This window comes from Pygocentrus nattereri, chromosome 8, assembly GCF_015220715.1.
Source record: "Pygocentrus nattereri isolate fPygNat1 chromosome 8, fPygNat1.pri, whole genome shotgun sequence".
Taxonomy (NCBI): Eukaryota; Metazoa; Chordata; class Actinopteri; order Characiformes; family Serrasalmidae; genus Pygocentrus; species Pygocentrus nattereri.
The window spans coordinates 11,032,668-11,056,693 of NC_051218.1; the positions used below are offsets into that span (position 1 = coordinate 11,032,668).

General features: G+C 39.8%; 2 protein-coding genes across 2 annotated transcripts in view; both read right to left on the reverse strand.

Annotated features, from left to right (window-relative positions):
* Positions 1-3: 3 nt before the first annotated feature.
* zgc:194665 (uncharacterized protein LOC569012 homolog) lies at positions 4-2,950 on the reverse strand. The gene is made up of 4 exons (XM_017690260.2): positions 2,178-2,950; positions 1,187-1,303; positions 823-960; positions 4-727 (listed from the first exon to the last, which is right to left on the reverse strand). Exons 1-4 carry the CDS (start codon positions 2,566-2,568, stop codon positions 471-473), a joined length of 903 nt encoding a protein of 300 aa, XP_017545749.1. The 5' UTR covers positions 2,569-2,950; the 3' UTR covers positions 4-470.
* Positions 2,951-21,858: 18,908 nt separating this feature from the next.
* The window catches only part of kcna1a (potassium voltage-gated channel, shaker-related subfamily, member 1a), a 4,901-nt gene continuing 2,733 nt past the window's right edge, over positions 21,859-24,026 (reverse strand). The window contains exon 2 of the mRNA XM_017690256.2: positions 21,859-24,026. This exon is cut by the window's right edge and continues 1,860 nt beyond it. The gene's annotated coding sequence lies outside the window, so the exon portion shown is untranslated.

Below are 24,026 nucleotides of genomic sequence, written 5' to 3' on the forward strand. Positions count from 1 at the left end.
TACTTCTTAAACAGAAGATTTATTGTCTAATGATGTAATGGACACTCTCAAAACAACAGCAAGTAATGTTATTGACAGTTATCATTTTTGGTAAATATATATGTAACCTTGATGTGTTGGTGATTGCAGAAGTCTTGTGAAAGTCAAAGGACACATTTTGTAGTCTTTTTCTCAAACAAATAAAGGGGATACTGCACAGTGCAACAAAAAAAAGAACAGCTCCATCAAGGATGTGCTGACACCACGTCAGGATAACTGATTATATACAATGTCTGTACAAATGTGCTTTCACTGCAGAGGTTCGCGTACGGCCATGGGTGGCCTGAAATCAGGTCAACGTTTACGCTAGCCGTGGGTCGTCAAACAAGCACGTGGTGCGTTCATCAACTGTAGTGCTTACTTCCTTCAGTAAGTTCAGCAGTGCACCTGCAGTTCATGTGTGCTCATCTATGTCCTCTTTCTGCTGCCATTCAGCAGACTGTACCATTCTCCATACGAGATTTGGGGTATGTAGTGCGAGGCGGTGGTGGAGGCTGGATAGAAGGTGCCAACGTGCAGAAGAAGCCAGCAATGAGGGTTAGACCCAGTCCACACCAGGCACTGAACATGGACCAGCCGTAACCATGGCCCATGTCGTCTGGTAGAGTGAACAGGGAGCGTGGGTAGCGAGACAGTTCAAAGTTGATGCCAGCCACGCAAGTACACAAGGCAATGATGCAGAAGGTACCTATGATGAGACAAAACATTCAATGCAACATCAGGATAGATTAGCATGAAATCAGGAAATTAAGAAAAAACCCAGAAGAATGTTTCCAATCTTACCTCCCATGAGGAAGAGCAGGCCAGCCACATAATGCATCAGGCCCTGTTCCCAGCAGCAGCCCAGAAGCCCTATTGTCCAGCCAAAAAGGATTATGGACAAAGCCATGCCCATAAAGCCAGCCGTCATCCGACGCAGATCTGAGCAATAAGGCTTATTGTTAACACAAGCAAGCATTTAGCAAGTACATGGATGCAGCATCAAAGCCTTTGACCAGCAGCGGTGTGCACCCATAAGCAATCCCTTTCAGATTACTGATTCTTGTTTACCTGGTAATAGAAAACCTGTCAACCATATAAAAATGACTAGTGTGAAAGAAGGCCCATTATAGAGTATATCTCTCAATAAAGAGGGTCTCTCACTTACGCAAGGCATGCCAGTCATCCTGCTGAATGGTCCTTGTAATATTGTAGGAGAAGTCCTTTCGTACTGAGGTTGATGCTGAGTAGTAATACTTAATGTAGGAGCACCGCTCAATTATCCCTACAAGAGGTAAAGAAAGGTGATTTATATCTAGAAGTGGGCCCAATGGCAGTATTTATCATTATTGTGATAAATCGGTCACATTGTCACAATATTCTTATCTGGGCATATTGTGAATATTGTCAGTACAATGAAAACTGAATGTTTCCTTACAAATAGTCTTGTTATGCATGTTTAATTGGATTTAGGGCTGAACAGTATGTGAAGCACAGTAAAAATCCTTCTCTGTGTTCCAAAAACAGAACATCATGATGCATATTGTGTATCATGATATTATTTCTTTGCCATATCGCCCACCCTATCTATATCACATAGTGGCAGAAGGCACACAGACAACCAACTGGAGATGTATTATATCTGACAGAGCTGAGACAAAGGAAAAGAGCCAGTCTTATTCATGATCAGCATGAGTAAAGTACACAGATGGCTTCTGACTTGATGCTGCCTCTGATCATATGGTCTAAATCTCTATCTGCCATTCATGGAGAAGCCAATTACTCATGTTGTGTGTAAAACCAAGATGCCCAACTGGTAACTTCATTGTCAACACATCTAGGCCTACATCCAACACTTTTAGATGTACCTACTAATATTCAAAGATGACTTCAGAGATTCATTAGCTATGAAGATGTGGAAAGCATCGTCGAGGCTGGTGCTCTCACATCTGACTGTATAATGAATTTCTAAGGGCAAGCATCCTCATATAAAACTGATTATATAGCCCTGATTGCTAGCCATCGGTGTCAGCGCTGTAATCATGAGCAAATTACTCCACTAATGGACGATTTCATATCCAACTCTGGACAATAACAACAGCGTTTATAAGAAGCCATACTGCACAACCCCTATGTGATGATGCTGCGTTAATGCCCACCTTGCTGAATGAGCTCCTCGATGTCTTGGTCGAAGCCGAGCCTGTAGCATTTGTTCCACAGCCCCATGTTGGTGGAATTGTAGCGCCTGCTACACTCGTCCGCGGCGCTCATGGCGAACAGATGCCGGCGGTTGCGAGGCGCCCAGCGCCGGGGCTCCGCTCGCTCTTCCCCGCGGTGCTCCGCGCGGGCTGCCCGCAGAGGGAGGCTGTGGTTCGGGATGTAGATGAAGCCTGGGTCGCTGCGGCGGTTCGAGAAAGTTCTGCAGCGCTCCTTGTACCTCCTGGCGTCCGTTTCGTACCAGTGGTCGGAAGAAATAGCGACGGTGAGGAAACACAAGGCAACTAGAGAGAGAGACAGACCGGCATACAACAGCCACTTCCCCGTCGCCATCGTGGCTTCTCCTAAGGCCGCATCAGCAGCAGCAGCCCGCCATGGAGAAAACTCCTCCTCAGAGAGGCTCTGAATCACAGCAGCCTGCGCACATTCTCCCGCAATAAAGACACCATTTACCTGCTACTGCTCTTTCAAATAAACCATCATATGTGGAAAATAAAACCGACCCGCAGACGGTTCGGACGTCAATCAGTCCTCCTGCGTTAAACGGAGCAGGTTTAGCTGTGATCGTCGCACCTCATCCACGTCCAGCCGTTTACTCTTCCCTAAACTGCATAGCCTATACTGACACACGGCAATCAGGCTGAACTGGAACAATCCACTGCCTTATACCACATTACATACAGGCCTACAATTCTATAGAATACACATCAATATCTTAGTGTTTATTATATATGTACATTTTAAAAAAGGCCCTTTGATTTGTAAGAATTGTGGAACCTCCTGGTCTTTAAAGAACCATATACAACAGCGCATCCACCACAGAGAGGAACAATTAACCATGCAAGAAAAACAAACTAAAAGGATGCCTTTTTAAAAGGTGTGCATGTATATGCCATACACATTTACCAGGCCTGGCTTATTTTAATAAGTTTGAGAATAAAGACAGGCTCAAATTTGCTTTATTAAAAATAATGAAGGCCTGAGGATTAGAAGCACTAACAAATGGCTACATGACATCAAAAGTGATTAAGCATGTATTAAAATAGGTTAGGCTGTAAAATGTCATCTGCATTACTATGCTGCCAGTACCCACTCAGCCAGTGTGACGTCATGTTCATGCATTCAAGTGTTTAAGGATTGTCATTTATTTAAATACAACCTGGAAAAAAAAATAATAAAACACTACCTTATCTATTCCAATGTTCTCTTAACGGACATCCTCTTGAAGCAGATTTCTGAGAGTGACCTAGTCTGTGGAATGTTAATAGTAAGGCAAGTAAGATGTATTGAAACAGTTTCACTACCCCTCATGACTAGTTCTTACATGAACTAGGTTAGACAGGAGCAAGTGGTCATTCTATAAAATAAATCCAGCTCCACAAGAACAAAGATTAAGCAAACATGGGACAATTCAACAGCCAGTAACATCAAAAACATAGTAAACCAAGCAACACAGGAAACAGACAGCTTGACATACAAAATGAGCTTAAAGTAGCTTTATTGTGAGCCTCAGAATTACTAATACACATTCACTTATTTCAAAGCATCATTTCCCACAACAAATAAAACCACTCTAGAAACTGATTCACCCACCCTGGAGAGATCAGGTTGGTTAAAAATAAGGCCCAACTCTGCAGGGTTGTACTCCTCCAGGGCCAGACTTGGGCCCCTCTGTGCTAAACTGAAGATGCTTCCCACAGAATCCTTAAACAGTACAGGTATACTCCCTGTAAAACTAAGCACAGGAGAGTTAAGAGAACTGCAACTGAAATACCAACATCCAGAACACACCACAGCAAACTTTGAGACATGCAAAGACTGAATGCTAAACTCCCCTAAATTGTGATTGTTCACAGGGAGACATTCCCATGCAATCAACATTCACTCCCTTTCATTTGGAATCAATTGCAAGAGATCTGAACATTAGAGTCTATTTACAACAGTGCAGTACCAATCATGCACCTGAATGACTCATACAGCAACAGATTTGCATGCACTTAAGGTTCTGATTGAACATTATTGAGGGGGAAAAAAAATAAAAAATAAAAGGGAAAGGACTCAACTGTCTCTTTTGGTCCATTTTAACTTATTCATATTACCCTCAATTGCTTGGTGGGTTTGGTTTTCAGCTTGTTCTGCTGTTAGAAGCACCTGGAATGTTTTTGCCTTGTCTTGGCTGCTGCTTACACCTCACTTTCAAGCCTTCACATTTTACACTAGAGGAGATTAACTCCATTCCCACAGGGCCAGAGTCCTGGATGGCTCAGTGGTTGTCCTCCTCAAACACCTGATGGCAGGCAGACCAAGTTAGTAGTAACTGTGCTGGACACAGGCCCTCCAGGACCACAGGAAAAGGGTCCCAAAAGTGAAGAACAGCATCCAAAACTATTCCACTCCATAAGAACTCTGTACTTGGGTTCTCACAACTTAAATAGGGTTTTGGTAGTTTTTTCCCCCCCCTTTAAGCCTTCTTTAAAAAAAAAAAAAAAAAAAAAAAAAAAAAAAAAAAAAGTTTACTTGAGCCTGGCTATAGGACACCATGCATTTCCATTAAGGTTGTGAGGAGGCAAAAAGTAGATTCAAGTGTTGAGCATGGAAGAAACTCCAGTATTTAGATGCAGACAATGATTAGTGCTATAGGTTACATAAACCTTCACAGTCTAGCTCAAACACCCAGAGTACAACACAAGCTTAATTTACAGCTGCTGAGAACAGCCTACTAAAAGAAACAGTGCGCGGGGGGGGGGGGGGGGGGGGGGTCATCAGCATCAAAATCAATAAGCCCTCCCAGAAGTCAGTTTTGGGAATGGAACCTCAAACTTTTCCATCAGTAAACAGAACATCTAAAGAACTGAGTTAATGATAAATTAAAAGATTAAGGCATTACATTACATTTAGCAGACGCTTTTATCCAAAGCGACTTACAAGGCATGAAAAAAGCCATTTTTCTCCCACAGGTCCTTATATACACACACACTTACCTGCCTAGATTTCTATGGATTTTGCATGGCTGTAGCCAAATACTACACCCTAAACCTAACCTCAGAACACACACAAAGTTTTCCTGCAAGAGACTAAACCATAGGGAACAAGTGACCCCATCACTGAGGACTTGTGGTCCTCACAAGTACAACACAGTGAATGCTACAGGAATTTCATGCAGTTACACATCACATAAGTAACTTGCCAGACACACCCTGAACAAGGAGTGAAAACTAAGCATTAACAAGAGCAATTACTTAGAATCACTTCCTAGACAAAAGTAGTAAGTCACCCATCCTTAACATACATGCTCAAAACTTCTCCATCCCCCATGCCTCCAATTCTACAACCAACCTCATCGAGAGAGACTCCAAACATTACCATCAGCCGGTGTACTAACAGGTTCAAATCAGTTCAACAGATACTACAGCTAAGCAGACAACACAGAAAAACAGCTTAATTACTTAAGCTGGTGTTTGAGCGGGGGCTATTCTGCACCACCATTAGGAGGATGTGCAGACAGTAGCCCCACTCAGTTTACTCTGCTCAGTTCTGAAGCCTCTCCGGTAAGAAGCGCAGTGCAGCAGAGGAGAACTCTTCGCGGCAGCCTTGCTGTCCACAGCACGAGTCGCTCGAACCGGAAAGAGTGAGCGCAAGAGAGTACTCTCCGAGCTTTTTTAAAGGTACCGGAACCGGCGGGAAGTTTCCTGTAACTTACTGAAAGCTAGAGATAAAACAGTAAGTACAACAGACAAGAAAACAAACAATAAATAGGGTTAGGAGGCGTACTCTGACTCAGCCGCGCTGCGCGCCCGTTTATATAGCCCTGGTGACGCGCACCCTCGTGCTTGTCTTCGATTGGCCAGTTTTCCCGCCAAAATAAATTTCACAATTTAAAGGGACCGTGCATGAACGCGATTAGAGAGCCTTAGAGAAAAATCACAAGACTTTGACCTGTAAATAATCACGTGTTATTTCAGATACTTCGCATTTTACTGCATTGCGTGTTATTTTTCATTTGTGATTTTCTCACAGGTTCGTTCATTTACACTTTTCACAAAATTACATGGTGTATGATTTTTGAAATAGATTTGTAAATCTATTTCATGAGATAATGTGATCACGTGCAATTTCAGAGCAGACGAAATTAGCCGTATTAATATGCAAAATCCTGTTGTGTCTACAGTTTGTGCGTCATGCAGGAAATACACATACATTTCACGTGATCATAAGTAATACATCTAAAAACCCTACCCATAAGTAAACACGGGACTCATAACTTCGATGGACACAAATAGCCTGATTTGTGATCAGACGTGAACATGTGGTTTTTAGTTCTTCTGCAAGAAGCACAAAATGTACACACTTAAAAAAGACGGTTCTTCAAGGGTTCCTTGGTGAATCAAATGGTTCTGTATAGAACCATGAACACTTAAAGAACCCTCTGCATAATTAAAGGGCTCTTTGTATCATGAAAGGTTTCTTTAAACTGATTGGAGAATGTGCTGTAGATGGTTCTATATGGAACCTTTCTGAAAAGGGTTCTATATAGCACCAAAAAAGATTCTTCTACTGTTACCGGCTCAAATCATAACAATAAAAGAACCCTTTTTGGTACTGTATAGAACCTTTTTCAAAAAGGTTCCATATAGAACCATCTACAGCACATCTATTAATCTGAGGAAGCTTTTCATGATGTAAAGAACCTTTTAATCATGCAAAGGGTTATTTGAAGGTTCATAGTTCCATATAGGAGCATTTTCTTTACTAAAGAACCCTTGAAGAACCATCTTCTATAGACAGAACAGGATATCACACATTAATAAGGCTCATTTTGTTTACAGTGTTGCTCAAAGTGCACATAAATGCGAAATGTTTTATCTAATACATGTATGTAGACCGCTGTAGGCAAAAGTATGGGCAGCATACTTTTACATACATATTTTGTTAATTAATAAAGTAAAAAGGTGCACTTCTGCACATTTTAACACACAATTATTACATTTGCTGTTTATTTAACAAATTGGGAGATTAAAATAACATAATGCGGCCTGTGCAAAAGTTATGGCACATTTTTATACTAATGCTGTTTGCTATCCAGTGTCAACCAGAGGAGGATGGGCTTCCCTTTTGAGTCTTGGTTCCTCTCAAGGTTTCTTCCTCATGCTCTTACGGAGTTTTTCCTTGCCACTGTCACCACTGGTGATGCTCATGGGGGCTAGGACCCATATTTTTCTGTAAAGCTGCTTTATGACAACACCTGTTGTAAAAAGCGCTATATAAATAAACTTTGAGCTGACTTGAAACTTTGACATTTTACATATTTGACTTTTCCAAACTCTTCCATCTACCCAGGCAATAACAACATATACAAACATAAGCAAAAAATATAATTGCAGTGAAAAATAACAAGAATTTTTTTTTTTTTGAAAAGACAGTTGTTGTTGACAGTTGATATCTTGGGAAGTAGATTCAAGAACAAAGTTTGGTTCCAGATTTCCCATGGAATTCCCTCAGCCATCACATGGATTCGTTAGATTCCATCACCAGCACACCTGAGTAAATATAATGAAGTACTGATTAACAAACCAGGTGTATATTTTACCCAAAGACTTGACATAGATGTGATTTCAGGTGAGAAAGTCTTGACTCCACAAGGGGGCAGCACCACACTTACCATGTGTAGCAGCCTCCAGTTCCACGGTTCCTAATCTTGGTGTAAAAAAATTCTCTAGATTTCTGTCCAGCAGAGCATATGGTGACCCCATCTCTGCAATGTTCTCTATCTGACATTGTAGATCGCTGCAATGTCAACACACTTGTAGCCAAGATATAGAGTAGTAGCCAGGACACGGTGCATTCATTTTTATTTCACATTTACACTGGAACTATGTGATACTCACATATTCATGTAATTCTGTTCTGTTTGTGACATGATTTTAGCATCTTGGCCATCAAGCATATCCTCAATGACTAATGCAGATGCTGAATAGGCACTAAAGGAAGAAGGTGAGCATGTGTGTGATGCAGGCAGGCAGCATATTCTGGGCCAGTGACAGTGAGTCAGCAGAGAGAGAGAAAGCGAGAGAGAGAGAGAGAGAGAGAGAGAGAGAGAGCTAAGAGCTAAGAGCTAAGAGCTATGGGCTTTGCTTACAGACAGCATCAGCTAACCTAAACAGTATATTATGAAGCGCACAGGCAGGACAGAATTTTTAATGGAGTACGCAGTATATTTTTCTGCATATACACACACATTTATGCCGCACCACACACCTGGGCCACCCACAGCATGCTGCAGCAAAATCTGTCAATGCAGCATCAGATGCTTACTGTCCATACTGTAAAAACAGGATTCTGGCCTTTCAGATAAAAAAAAAAAACACCTTCAGTCAGATATATTTCTAAAGCTGAGATTAGTAATCACAAAAAAACAACAACCTGGTATGACTACAGGGTGAGCCAGATGATCATCAGCATGTTTAATTACATTTTCATAAAGATAAACTGAAATGCCTCACAATTCATTTTCCAAATACAGAGCTCCACAAATCCCCAGCAGTATTACGTTTTACAATGAGGAGGCTTCAAAGCGGTTCCAACAAATCTCAGTTTCAATGCTCCATATTCCATTAGTCTTTAATTTTTACAAAAATTAATCAAACCTATTAACAATTGTTTGATTTTCATGTGATGCAAATAGTTTCTGTTTCCCTAATTTCTGTTATTCATACACTATAGGCTGGGTTCCCAGACATGGATTAAGCCTAGTCTTTGACTAAATTGCAGTGCCAGTGGGCACCATTGGGTTTTTTTTTTTGTTAGTCTAGGCTAAGGCCTCATCTGTGTCTGGGAAACTGGAACTATGTCCAAAAGTTTGTAGACCTGCTCATCCATTCTTCTGAAATCAAGAGTATAAATATGATGTTTGTCAACCCACTGCAGCAATAACAGCCTCTACTCTTCTGGGAAGTCTTTACACTAGATGTTGGAAAATTGCTGTAAAGATCTGATTGCATCCATCAATGAGAGCAATAAAAGCAATAGTGAGGTCAGGTACTCATGATGGATGATAGTTCTGCATTACAAACACCACTTCAACTCTTTCCAAGTACTGGATTATGCTCCAAAGAATGCAGTTCCCCTGCTCCACAACCCAATGCTCTATAGCTGACGTCTAACACTAGGTACTGTGACCTTAGGCTCATGTGAGGCTACTCTGGAGCATTCCATTCTACTGGCAATGCTTTTCTATGGAAATTATACAAACCATGCAACTGAATGTCTGTGTCTGCTATGACTGTACCTTAAAGTAGCTGGATTCACTAATTAGGAGGGCTGTTTGGCTACTTTTGGACACACAGGGCTAGTTTCCCAGACCTAGATTAAGCCTACACCTAGACTAAAAAGGATTTCCAAAGGTGACTCACCTTTGGCACTGCAGCTTAATAAACATCTGGGAAACTATCCGATTGTCTGGTAATTGTTTAAAAAAACAGGTTCTGCCCATTTTAATTTCAATTTTATAAAGATCAGTTGAACTGTCTTACAATTAATGTTCCAAACACTGCACAAATTCTCTGTGGCATTACATTTCATTACATTTACAGACACTGAAGAGGCAACATAACTGTTCTAGTGAATCACTATTAAAAAGCATCATATTTGATTAGTCTCTTGTTACATTATTAACAGCTCAAAAATCATCAAACTTTTAAACAATTATTTAATTTAGATGTGAAGCAAATAGCTTAATCATACTGCTGTGTATATATCAGTTTATAGCAAATAGTCCTTGTGATATTCTGTGTGGGCTGACTGCTAGGCTTGGTGTGATTATCTGGGTAATAGCCCTATTCTTCAATACAACAGCAATGCTGATGTTGAATGAGTGCGGCAGAGTCTGTGACCGGCAACTCTTTAACTGATACTCCCTCTCTCTCTTGTTCCCGCTGTTTCTCTCATTCACAGGCGCACTAAACTGCTGAATTCTGTGTTTCACGAAGGACTGCAGGAGCCAGAGGGGAGCTGCAGAGCCTCCTGACCCGCCTGTCCTTGACTGCTCTTAACAGAGAGAGAGAAAGAGAGAGAGAGAGAGAGAGAGAGAGAGAGACAGAGAGAGACACAGAGAGAGAAAGACAGAGAGAGAGTGACACAGAGAGAAAAAGAGAGAGAGTATGAGAGACAGAGAGAGACACAGTGAGAGAGAGAGAGAAAGAGAGAGTGTATGAGAGAGAGAGACACAGAGAGAGAGAGAGAGAGAGAGAGAGAGAGAGAAAGAGAGAGAAAGTTGTGAAATATGGCACAATGCGGCTCAACAGGGATGCTGCTGCTCCCTGCGCAAACTTACTCATCTCATTTGTCATTCTCCAACTATGGTATAAGAGTATTTAAACCACATCTCTGCTGCAGTCTCAATCTGCTGCACCGCATGCACTAAATTACATTTACTGTTTACTTGTTACTTATTACTGGCACATCCTCTAATCAATCTATACCTTAGCATATATCATAAGCATTGAGTCATGATCTTTTTGATCAGTTTCTCTCTTGATGAAGTGTCTTACATTATCTGTCAGACCTACTTTACTGATAAGCTTATCTGAAAGAGTGTAGGAACCGCTGAATGATAATATGCCTAAGAAGAGTGATTTTCTGAATGACAACAGTTACAAGCTGCTGCTAACCACACATTTCATTATATCAGCATTTAAAGCTGACATTGTCCTTAGCTTTTGTTTATTCAGACAGCACTGCTACCACAATGCTAAATTCTGCTAGCACATGTATGAGTCTTGCAGTGTTCACACCAAGCTAATTGCAAAATGCCTATATTATATATGTTTTTCACCATGAATCAGGAAATCATAATGCTATTTTCTTGTGCACTGTCATGTATTTCTGTGAAACATGATATGCTAATACCTTTAACTTTGGAAAGTAGAATAATAAATGACATTAAAATATTAGTGAAAACATAATAGTATTTATATTTTTGTACAGCAAATAGTTTTTTTGGCAGTAGGATGCTGGCCAGAATTACGGCTATTGAGTGCCGGTTGGTCAGCCAACTGATCACCTGATTACCCATATAAAATGGTGCTGAAATATTTATGCTACTCTGTGTTGGGAATACAAGAGCATTGTATAAATATATAAAAATGATTAACTATATATAAATTCGAAGTTTTCACAAAGACTCCATATGAACCCATTCATTTTCACTTTCTCGGAGCGCCCTCTAGCGTCTGTACCTGGAAAACATTATTGAGTGGCGGTTTCTTGACTTGGAAATTCTCTGGCAACAGCATCAGAAGACGTTTCGAGAAGGACAAACGCTATTACATTTCGAAGATTAAAGAAAAAACAGTAATTTTGCCTTTAAAACTATAAGTTGAACCTCGCTTAATATGACCAATGGCATGAACTGACAAGGTAAAAAAAGGTACAAGCTAATTTGTCGACTTTAGATAAGAGTGTTTACCTTTGGAGCTGTTGCTCGATGAGTTCGGGTATCTGTTGGACTGTAGTCGAACACCCATCTCCTCCCAGCCTGCTCTGATTCAGCGAAGAACTGAAAAAGTGGGGCCCGACTAACGAAAGCCTTTCACCTTTAAATGTACGAAGGATCTCAACACATTACAATGTCTTAATTCAAATTCTCAGAGAAATAATAGTTACTGTTTCCTAAGAAAGTATTTATAGGCTGTCACATTACTTACCGTGTAAGTTAACCAGTGATATCCATTAAACTCCATGTTAAGGTCCAAAGACAGCGCGAGCACATTTCAAAATTTTGAATTTTAACCGTTAAGCTTTAGCCGTTGACCGGTTTCAGTTTAGCGTTAATCCTCCCGGCGCCTGAAGACAGCGCAGAAATAGACGAAAAACAACTAGTTAAACGTTCAAAATATGTTGTTAACTGTAAAAATTTCAGTAATTAGACACTTGGGAGGAGAACATCCTTCTCTTGTTTGGAGGTTTTGGAAGCTTTCACTTCGACGCTGATGTAGCAGGTAACCTGGCAGGCTTAGCTAGCTAGCTCATAAACTAGTAGTGTTACAGACATACGCTGTAATTATAACGATGTTTTACAATATAGTCTAGTAATTAAACTAGGGTGACCAGACGTCCCCGTTTTGTGGCCTGTTCCTATAGTGACTTTATTTCTAATAGCCGACAAGCGACAAATCTCCCGAGGGGGAACGCAAGAAGTGTAAATATTTTATAGGACTATAATTTAGAAAGCAACTCATTCTCCTGTGCAATGTCCTATGCATGCTCAGAGTAACGTTAACTTCAGTCTCAGTCGGCAGCTCCTCCAGCAGCCGTGTCCTTGTCTCTCTGCACCATGCTCATTAAGGCTAAACAGCCATTCCTTTTTATTTCATTCATAAAAGCACTGGGTATTTTAATGATATATTGACAACTGAGCTGTAAATGCCCCCAGTTTTCATTTCAGAAATCTGGTCATTTTAAATAAACTCTAATAGGTTAGGTCTGTTTTAATAATGTTTTTCTGACACTCAATCAATATTTACTTAGGAGTTCCAAGGAAAGCATTTGTTCCTAGACTTATTAACATAAAAAAAACATTTTGGGGAAAATATACACTATATTGCCAAAAGTATTCGCTCGTCTGCCTTCACATGCATATGACCTTGAGTGACATCCCATTCTTAATTCATAGGGTTTAATATGATGTCAGTCCACCCTTTGCAGCTATAACAGCTTCAGCTCTTAAAGGAAGGGTTTCCACAAGGTTTTGGAATGTGTTTATGGGAATTTTTGACCATTCTTCAAGAAGCACATTTGTGAGGTCAGTTTCTGCTCTAATTCATCCCAAAGGTTTTTTTTATCGGGTTAAGGTCAGGATTCTGTGCAGGCCAGTCAAGTTCTTCCACACCAAACTCAGTCATCCATATGTTTATGGACCTTGCTTTGTGCACTGGTGCACAGTCATGTAGGAATAGGAAGGGGCCATCTCCAAACTGTTCCAACAAAATTAAAATTGTCGAAAAACTCTTGGTCTGCGGAAGCATGAACTGGAACTAAGGGACCGAGCCCAACTCTTGAAAAACAACCCCACACCATAATCCCCCCTCCACCAAAACTTTACACTTGGCACAATGCTGTCATTCAAGTGCCGCTCTCCTGACAACGGCCAAACCCAGACTCATGCATCGGATTGCCAAATAGAGAAGCGTGATTCTTCACTCCAGCGAACATGTCTCCACTACTCTAGAGTCCAGTGGCGGTGCTTTACACCACTGCATTCAACGCTTTGCATTGCGCTTGGTGATGTAAGGCTTGGATGAGCTGCTAGGCCATGGAAACTCAGCTCTCTATGCTGTTCTTGAGCTATTCTGCAGGCCACATGACGTTTGGAGGTCTGTAGCGATTGACTCTGCAGAAAGGTGGCGACCTCTGTGCACTATGCACCTCAGCATCCTCTGACCCCATGTTGTCATTTTACATGGCCTGCCACTTCGTGGCTGAGTTGCTGTCGTTCCCAGTTGCTATTACTTGGTTATAATACCACTGACAGTGGGCTGTGGAATATTTAGTAGAGAAGAAATTTCACGACTGGACTTGTTGCACAGGTAGCGTCCTATCACGGTACCACACTGGAATTCACTGAGCTCCTGAGAGCGACCCATTCTTTCACTAATGTTTGTAGAAGCAGTCTGCAGGCCTAGGTGCTTGGTTTTATACACTTGTGGCCATAGAAGTGATTGGAACACCTGAATTCAATGATTTGGATGGGTGAGTGAATCCTTTTGGAATATATATATATGCACTTGGTTTGAGGCCATTTTTTATTTTTAGGTAGCGTTATTTAAAGGTAGCATTGTATGAATGAGGTTTTACTAGTTTAATAAGTCAGAATACATTGAACACTATTTTCTTTTACTTTTCCAATGTAGAGGGTCATTGTCATCGTCCTGTCATTAATTTTCTGGAAAATTTGAGTAGACGCTCTATTATATAAACATTAAGGGTTTGCTAAGGCGCAATTAACTAAGGTTATTAAGGACATATTTTAAGAAGATTTTTAAGCTTAAGGTTTTTAAGCTTAAGGTTAACTTTAAGTGTTCTTTAAGATGTTTTATGTTTGCTTAGAATTACTTTGTGGCCATGAATTGTTGGATCCCTTGAGTGTTTCTGTTTGTCTGCAATTCCTTCATATGACCTTATCTGTATTATTGCGTTAACATCACTGCAGGTAAATGCGAGTCACCTAAAGCGCCTCTGAGATGTTTTGTGTCTCTCGCATCTACATCTTACATGTCTGCTCATGACTGATGAGCCATAAAGCTTAACCTAAGTAACACTGATCATTTAGTGTGATCTGCATTGCACACCGCTGTGGCGAATGATAACTGAAAGTATATGCTTGTCCTCAGTGCCGCAGGCTGACGCAGCAGTGCGGAGAGGAGAGCGGCTGTAAGATGAGATCATATCCTGGGAAACAGCAAGGTCGAGCCCAGCTCAGGTGCCCTGGAGCGGAGGGAAGGGAGAGGACAGATGGATGGATGGAGGGTCTGAGTAGGAAAGGGAAAGTACAGATGCCTGGACAGATACAAGGATGGTTAGTGAATATTTTTGTGAGTTTCTTTCTGGCACATGGCAGAACATATGGGCACTGCCTAGCATGTAGGGCTGCACATGCTTACATCCCCAAACAGCAGTTTTTTACGCTCACTAATGCATTTTGTCTGACACCCTCCCACAGCAAATATAATGTAAGCATGGCTTGCCTTTCTTTTGTTGGTATCTCAGCGGTGTCCAGGTGAGGCATGGGATTATAAATAAGAATAATAATCATAAATCTAATTAAAATGAATGACAGAATAATCCAAAATTTCTAATTCAGTTGCCAAATTATGTTATGAAACTATAATTGAAAATATTTACATTGTTCTTTGATATGAAATACTGTATATTAATACACAAGTCTATACACGTTTTATCATGTACATTCCACCAGTTGATAAATTATATAAATATAAAATATATTTATGAATGAATATTTCTGAGTGAATACTTTTGGCAATATAGTGTATATATACATATACACTATATTTCCAAAAGTATTTACTCCCCCATCCAAATCCAGTCGTGAAATGTCCTCGCCACGAAATATTCCACAGTCAGCTGTCAGTGGTATTATAACAAAGTTGAAGTGATTGGGAGCGACAGAAACTCAGCCACGAAGTGGTAGGCCACGTAAAATGACAGCGCGAGGTCAGAGGCGCATGAATGTGCAGAGGTTACCAACTTTCTGGAGAGTCAATCGCTACAGACCTCCAAACTTCATGTGGCCTTCAGATTAGCTCAAGAACAGCATAGAGAGCTTCATGGAATGAGTTTCCATGGCCAAGCAGCTGCATCCAAGCCTTACATCACCAAGTGCGATGCAGAGCATCGAATGCAGTGGTGTAAAGCACCGCCACTGGACTCTAGAGCAGTGGAGATGTGTTCTCTGGAGTGACAAATCTCTCTCCTCCATCTGGCAATCCGATGGACAAGTCTGGGTTTGGCGGTTGCCAGGAGAATGGTACTTGTCTGACTGCAATGTGCCAAGTGTAAAGTTTGGTGTGGGGCTGTTTTTCAGGTGTTTGGCTCGGTCCCTTAGTTCCAGTGAAAGGAACTCTTAATGCTTCAGCAGACCAAGATATTTTGGATAATTTCATGCTCCCAACTTTGTGGGAACAGTTTGGGGACAGCCCCTTTCTGTTCCAACATGACTGCACACCAGTGCACAAAGCAAGTTCCATAAAGACATGGATGAGTGAGTTTGGTGTGGAAGAACTTGACTGACCTGCACAGAGTCCTGACCTCAACCTGATAGAACAACTATGAGATGAATTAGAGGGGAGACTGCGAGCCAGACCTTCTCATCCAACAAATGCACTTCTAACCCTTGTGGAAAGCCTTCCCAGAAGAATTGAAGCTGTTATAGCAGCAAAGGGTGGGCCGACATCATATTAATGTCGGATTAAGAATGGGATGTCACTCAATTTTATATGCGTGTGAAGGCAGACAAGCAAATACTTTTGGCACAATAGTGTATATGTCATTGATGTCACATACATGTGAAATAATTTAGATGCATTTAGACAAAATTCTTTTTAGTTTTGTTTTACCTCTAGAACTCTAGGAATGTGAGGTGATGCAACTGGCTAACCATTTATGCTAAGTAAACTAGCAAAAAAGGTCATTTATTCATATCAAAATGTAAATAATTTGGCATGATTTTATGTTTGAAAACTTTAAAATAAAAACCACTTTGCAAAATACAGCAACTTTAGAAGTCCTCGATTCACTTTGGTCCACAAGTTCTTACTTCCTCAAATGTCAAAACCAAAAGGACTTTTACCAGCAGGACATACTAGGTTGTCTTTAAAGTGCCACTGCTCATCGGTAGTGTGAGCTAGAAAGATGTGTTTTATTCCACTTGAAACTGAAGTGCATGAGGTTTGTTTACTTCCTATGTAAACCTATCTATAATTTATAGAAAATATGCACTTGGCACAATGCATGTTTAGTTGTTTTGTATACAGCTCAGTTTAAATCCACTGCCTTTATTTGTGACATGTCATGGGATGTGTAGTCCACATTCTGCATTTGTTTGGCTTTGGTTAGCAAGCTGTTGTCAGTCATTGTACATGATGTGGAGTTCGAAAGTCACAGGGGGCATGTCTATGTGCCGGAAAAAATGAGGACACAGATGGGCTTTGGTTAAGTTTCTTCAGCCAGAGAGATTTTTTGAATTGGTGAAAGCCATGGTGGGAAAGTCTGTGGGCAGAATGCGTGAAGGATTTTGAAAGTATGTGTGAAAGATACAAAAAACTGACCTCTCTCTTGTGTGGAGTTTGCAAAGGGCTCTTTTGTAACTGTGCACAAACTGCCAAGGCAACTTTCGTAAGTAAGAAATGTTCCATGAAAACACAGAGAGGCATTGGCCAGAAAAAGGGCATGACTTGAAAACAAAAAGAAGTAAAAACTTTAAAAAACTTGATAATAATTTTACATCAAAGGGTTTATTACAGTTAATGAGTTCATTTTTTTCGATGCCAGTAAAAATTCAAAATACAGAAGTGTGCAAATGCATAATTACCTCCAAGTTAGTTAGTCTCTATGCCCCCAGCCATTGTGTAGATTTGTTCAACTCCACTGTCAGTGCACCTGTTTTAACTTAATTATACATTGATTAAGCCAAAACAGGTGCTGGATAACAACTATAAATAATACCTAGCTGCCACAAGGTAAAGTTTGGAATGAGTTAAGCAAGCACATTAATCACTACTTTTTGTATTAATGTTATTAGTGTTTTTCTTAGCATATACATACATTTGTATGGGCATCTCTGGTCAAATTACATGCCCGGTGTGATGAGTAATGTTAGATATTAGCTGTGGAGTCAGTGACTGTTACTGGCCTCTTCTGACAGAGCACTGCGCATTTACACAAGATGGATGAATTGATGGCCACAGCCTTAATTATTTACCATGGCTGACGACAGCATATTGGAGATAATGTAAAGAGGAAGAAGGCCATAAAGTGGACCACGAGGCAAGAGGGTCAAAATGAATAGATGTGTGAAGGATGGAGGGATGCATTAATATCTGCATTTCAGCATGTAACATAAACTTCTAATGTAACATATAAGGAATTGTACATAAGAATGTCAATGCATAAGAAGTTGATCTGTACTGTGAGTGATGAGGGAAGTGTTCATCTTTAGCAGACTGATCAGTGATAGTGAACCCTGACTCAAGGAAAAGCGTAGCCCCACTGGACTATAATTTGTTATGTATGTGATCTATGTATGTATCTGATCTATATCTGATGAATGTATGTGTGTGTGTGTGTGTGTGTGTGTGTGTGTGTGTGTGTGTGTGTGTGTGCGCGTGTGTGTGCGCATGTGTGTGCACTTGTCTGTGTTTGTGTGTGCATAGTATTGTGTTGGAGAATAGATCATATTTTGAAACCAAACTTACGCCAAGCCATTTTACATAAAACATCCTAGTGCAAAATTAGTCCTCACACTCCTCTGCTTCACTGACCAGTTAGTTTAGCCCCTTATAATCCCAGGCTTATTACATACTAAGGCTTATTATTTTTGCCAACATGTAAACACATCATCATCACTTCAACAACGGTCTTTGACACTTCAACATAAACGTCTGGGCTAAACTTCTGTAGGCTGAATGGGCTGTGATGTGAATGTGTACATTCTTGTGACATCATAACCACAAAGTCATTCAAATCAACTAGTGTGGTATGACAGGTTTTTGAATGTGGTCCTAGTCTAATGAAAAGGTGCATCCAAAGCCGCTGACCCATGCTGCCTGTCTGGCAATGTCCAGAAGTGTGTATCACTCACTTGCAGCCTCAGACTCACGATGGCTCACTCTGAGCACATGATGGCCTACACAGCTCCTTGGTCTGTCAGCATACGACAGGAGAGAGATACATTTCTGTTTACTGCCATCTCTCTCTCTCTCTCTCTCTCTCTCTCTCTCTCTCTCTCTCCTTCCCTCTCCCTCCCTCCCATTCTCTGTCTCTCTCTCTCTCTGCCTAAGGAGGCGCACTCGGCCTGGTTCCAGCCCAGCCCAGCCCCAGGCTGCAGAGGAGAGGAAAGCTGCATTTGTGGACAACAGTGAGAATGCAACTCATTCCCCTGTATACACACACACACACACACACACGCACACACACACACACACACACACACACACACACACACACACACACAGACAAGCAGCATGTGTGAAAGTGTGCCAGAACATGCACGTTACTATTAACACCAAGCAAATTCACTTAGGGCCTGGCAAGTCATGTCATGGATTTACATGAAAAAAAACCCAAAAAAACCAAAAACAAACTTCCATTCTAAGTGTGTCCAAATTTCAAAGCTGTGTGATTTTTAATTATGAATTTTTAAAGTGTGTCCTTTCAGGTTCTAAGTTGTGACTTAAACTAAACTTAGATTAGTTAAGAGTTGTGTAGTGTATTTTTGTTATTTTAAATTAAGTTACATTTTTTATTCAATTTTCGGTTTTGTGTTTTTTTTCTTAATTCCCACAAAATGTTAATATATTGTAAGGTATATTCTTATGTACTACATTTCTAATGCACATACAAAAGATTAATTTCTATGCAGTATTTAAAGGTGCTTCAAATCTGGTTTTGCAACTAAAAATCCATGGTTATGTAGGCCACTCTGTGCATAACAGTGCACTTATCATTAGAAAAATGACAAAATATATTACTTCTTTAAAAAGATACAGACTTTCTGCAGCATCACTCGAGTTAATTTGGAAATGCATTGTCTTTTTCACTTGCATGTTTTACTATTTCTCAGTAAAGGATTTTATTCAGTATTATTATTTTATTATTATTTCTTAGTCTTCACCTTATTTTCAAATTATGAAATTATGAAGGAGTCATTGCACATCTGCAGTATCAATAATTATTCAATTATTATGAATGCTATTTGGAGAACAGTTGAGAAATTCCACATGTTTGCAGGAATTAAATAAAAGATTTTGGCTAAATGTTGTCATGGAAATCCATAGCAGTTGCCAGGCCCTAGGTAGGTTGGTGGATTAACCATATCAATTTAGGATAGTACAGTTTATGTTTCTTCTTTTGCTTATTTATTTATGTTCAATCAAGATTTGTACTTGATTTGTTACTGTAGAACATCTGATTTCACTACCAAACAAAATTATTCAGTTTTGTTATTAACGCACATAAACCAGAGAAGTGATCCTTACAAATTTATTGATTTAAATGTATGATGAAATCATGTGACATACAGTAAGAAACAAAAATACCCTTGCATAGATCACAGACCATGCCTTTGTCAATATCTGATAAATAAACGTTATAACCTAATTTTTGTAACAAATGATAAAAAAAAATACAATATGAATTGAACAGAGTACAGCAAAATAAGTTTGTATTATATGGAACAAACATGAAAATCTAACCATGATTGTTTAACATGAACATGTAGCTGATATGGTCACAAATCTCTGACTTTTGTATGTATTTTGAGCCTTTCTTATTTTGAGCATTCAGAATGTTCAAGTCAATCTCACAGGTTCTATTTTATCATTATAACCCGTAGCCATCCTCACTTAAGCTCCTTACACACTGTTGTATCGGTTAAGAGAAGACAAAAATGAACAAGGATGTGATATATGGAGTTTGACTGGATTAAATGTGAACAGAAAGTAAGTCCCCAGAACAAAGTGAGAAGAGATAAATGACAGTGGAGAGGATATGAGTGAGACAGCCTCGCGTGCACACGAGAGCAAGGGCTTAAAAAAACGATGCAACCAGAATATAGTCGATCCTTAGTTTTGAAAGGCTAAGCTCATGCAGTCATAGACCATGCAGATTTTTTGCGATCAGTCGCTGTTGAGATATGTATCTTTACAGTATAATTTCACAATGGGATTTAGTTTGGTACCACTGTATGGTGTTGAACAATGTAATAAATGAAAACAACAGACAGTACATTGTTAATGTTAATGCCATTTTTAAACTCTATTTGGTGAAAATTGATAATACTAGCTATAATCTTCCTCTACATTTGTCATGGCTTGTCATATGGACTCGCTATTGAGTCTGCTGTAATTTTTAACAAGAGCATGGTTTCTCCAAACCATAAATATCTATTTTGCCACAGAAATAAAACATTTAATAGCAGTATGAGGCCACACAGGTGAAGAAACCAGTCAAGTTTTCATCGTCCTCTGAAAGGCCACGCCCTTAATGACCAGCCCCTTTACATTGGCTTTATAGCAGGTTACTTTTTGACCGCTAACAAAAACAATAATTACATGACAACATGTAATGTTTCGCTCTGTACTGTCATCCCAAAAGCACTGCGTAGTTTTGATGCGTATCTTTTTAAAGCCTTTTAAGAAAAATTATATTTCTCCAGGGAAAATTGCTGAAATCTTCAGTGGTTCTCAAGCGGTGCGGGATAACACACTCAGTACAATCATTCAAAAGAGAAGTTGCCATTTATTCATCAACCGTAACCAAAATTAATGTAAATAAGTGAAATGTGGCAACAGCATTTATACTAACAAACAGAAAATGGGGTAGCAGCTATTTATTTAGTATTCCTGTCCCAGACAGGGCAAAAGAAACTTTAAAACTTCAGGAATTGTTACATTACACCTCTTTTTCTTTCATCATGGCCAAAAAAATCCTCTACTTTTATCCTTTCAACAACGAAAACACCACAGCCCTTGGTTAATGTTGTATTCCTATGGAACCCAGTGTAAATAGATGCTGCTAAATTCAGCTCCTGTAGTATGGATCCCTAACCTCTATTGCTGTCATAATGTACGTTGGAGTTAAATATATGCATAGCACCATTATGGCTCAATTGCTGTTAATGTACAACTGTTAGTTGGTTTGCTCTAACATGTACATTTTAAACATAGAATTAAATGGTCATAGATTTGAAGCTTTGTTCTAACACTGTCCTACTGTATAACAATGTTTACACACGTGCATGAGCTCCTTCGTCAGGTAGCCTATATTAATTCTTAAAGACTTTTTCTTGCTTTTTCTTCTGTATATAGGTTTATGTTATTATTGTTAACATGGATTCACCTAGACAGTTGTTTTATAAAAACTATATTCAGTTTCCCTGAAATCTTTTTTTTTTTTTTCATCTCATTGTCCAGTGGATAGATAAGCTGCAGAAGAGATGTTTCAAATCAGTTTGGAGGTCATTCAATTCTCAACTATATCTCACACTGTTAATTAAGTATCATTTATAATAAGCATTTTTCTTAATTAACATGGGTTAGCTTAACTTAAAGTAATCAGGTCCTGCGTGCTGTAACATTCTCAGTTAGGATGAGACTGTATGCAAACTGATTCTAATTTGTAACCCTGTAGTTTTACACAATACTCTTTACACGCCAGGTTTTGTGGATCAGGGTGCAGATCTTTCCTGCTAATGTAGCTATAATGCTAAAAATGAATCCCATAATAAAGATGAAACCCAAAATGCCAAGACAAAGCATGAGCCTTGATTGTGCGTAGCTAGAAGGGGAACAGATCTAAGGGTCAGGAAACGGTTGCATTGGTGCATTTGTTTTAAGTGCTTCCTTAAAGGCTAGTTGTTGGGGAACTGTGAAAAGTTTTTGTTATTTGTACATCACACACTGGCCATAGTTTTCCCACATGTACTGGAGCTCTACACCAAGGAGCTGTTCCGCTCAACGGCAAGCCCTACGGTGATGACCTCACTGAGGTAGACTCATTATGGCACAACACAAGTGAAAACTACGATGCAAGGCAGATCTGAAGCTTTAAAAGATTACATCCTCCCTTCCCCCATTCAAATGTGGCCCAACCCTCATATTCTATCAGGGCGTTAGTGCATGACAACACACAATGTTGAGTTGTGCCATGTTAGTTTCTGTTTTTTGTGCTCTTATTTCTTTGTACTGTACATACACTCATTTTAGTTGTCATCAACAGGCGTCATGTGGCAATTCCACAAAATCTGTCTTCCCGAGGCACTTTCACCTATACAGTTGTTGAGAGGGTCAAAAGGCACTAGCAACAAATAAAACTAATTCTGCCATGATTTATTTTGCATCCCATTGAAGGAGATCCAAGATGTCCTAAATATGTTTGCAAAAAAATGGAAGCATGAATCATAATTTGCTCAGTTTTCTTTCTGAGGAAAGGTCCATGCACTGCACTATTGAAGTTATATTGGTTTTGAACAGGTGCTTATATGAGTATATGCAATTTTATAGTATTATTTGTTTTGTTTAGTTTTTTTTTCTGCTTCTTAGACTACTTTTTAGATTAGAAAGTTTACATCCCTGTGTTGGGGTTTGCATATCTTTTTTTGTCACATTTCAGAAAATTTCAGGATTCTAAGTCCCTAGTTTCCCTGATAGTAACAACGACACCATGGAGAGGTGTCTCAATTGCAATAAGCTATATAATACCGATGTCATGCATTAAATATACTAGGATACACAGTACCTTAGTTGGAATAGGCCATAATGCAGATTATTTTAACATGCTATGATCTCATTAAGATTGTTTCCCTTAAGGTTAAACATTCAGTCCTTAAATACACCTAAATGAGAAGCATTTCAAATCATATCAGACCAGTGCACTTTCCATGGAGAGGGAGTTGGGTAGTAAATGACTAGGACGAGAGAAAAAAGGTTTTAAAAAAAAGATCCATAGAATGAGGTAATGTCTCACGCATGCCGATATCAAAATGAGGATAATCTAAACATGCTTATTAATAAGCTATTTTTCCCCTGTCGTTGTGCTGTCTTGCATCGAACGGGCATGGCATCGAATCACTTGGTGATATCTAAATTACAGCATCTGCTGGAGAATAGCAGCATTGCGGATGTTCATGAGGAGATGACTTTGTCTCTCATGGCATCCCCGCAGGAGATCAGTCTTGTTCATATAAGGTGCTTTGCTGGTCAGTAGGTCTGGAGTGCTGTGGGGAAGACCAAACACAGGCCAAGCACTGCAGATGGCTTGGCTTGTCCTTGTGGAACTGAGTATTTTTATGCATTTTTGCCTTAGATGCACTATGCAACTTGCTGACATGTAATCTGTGATCCATGCATAATGTTTCAGCAATTGCGCCACCGCCAGCTGGGAACAGCCATCCAGAGTCCTCACCAGGGCCTCTAGAGAATCTGTCAGTTAAGTAGGCATGTTTCTGGACGTGCTGTAAATGATTTACACTAACTATATATACATATTTATCGGTCTCATAT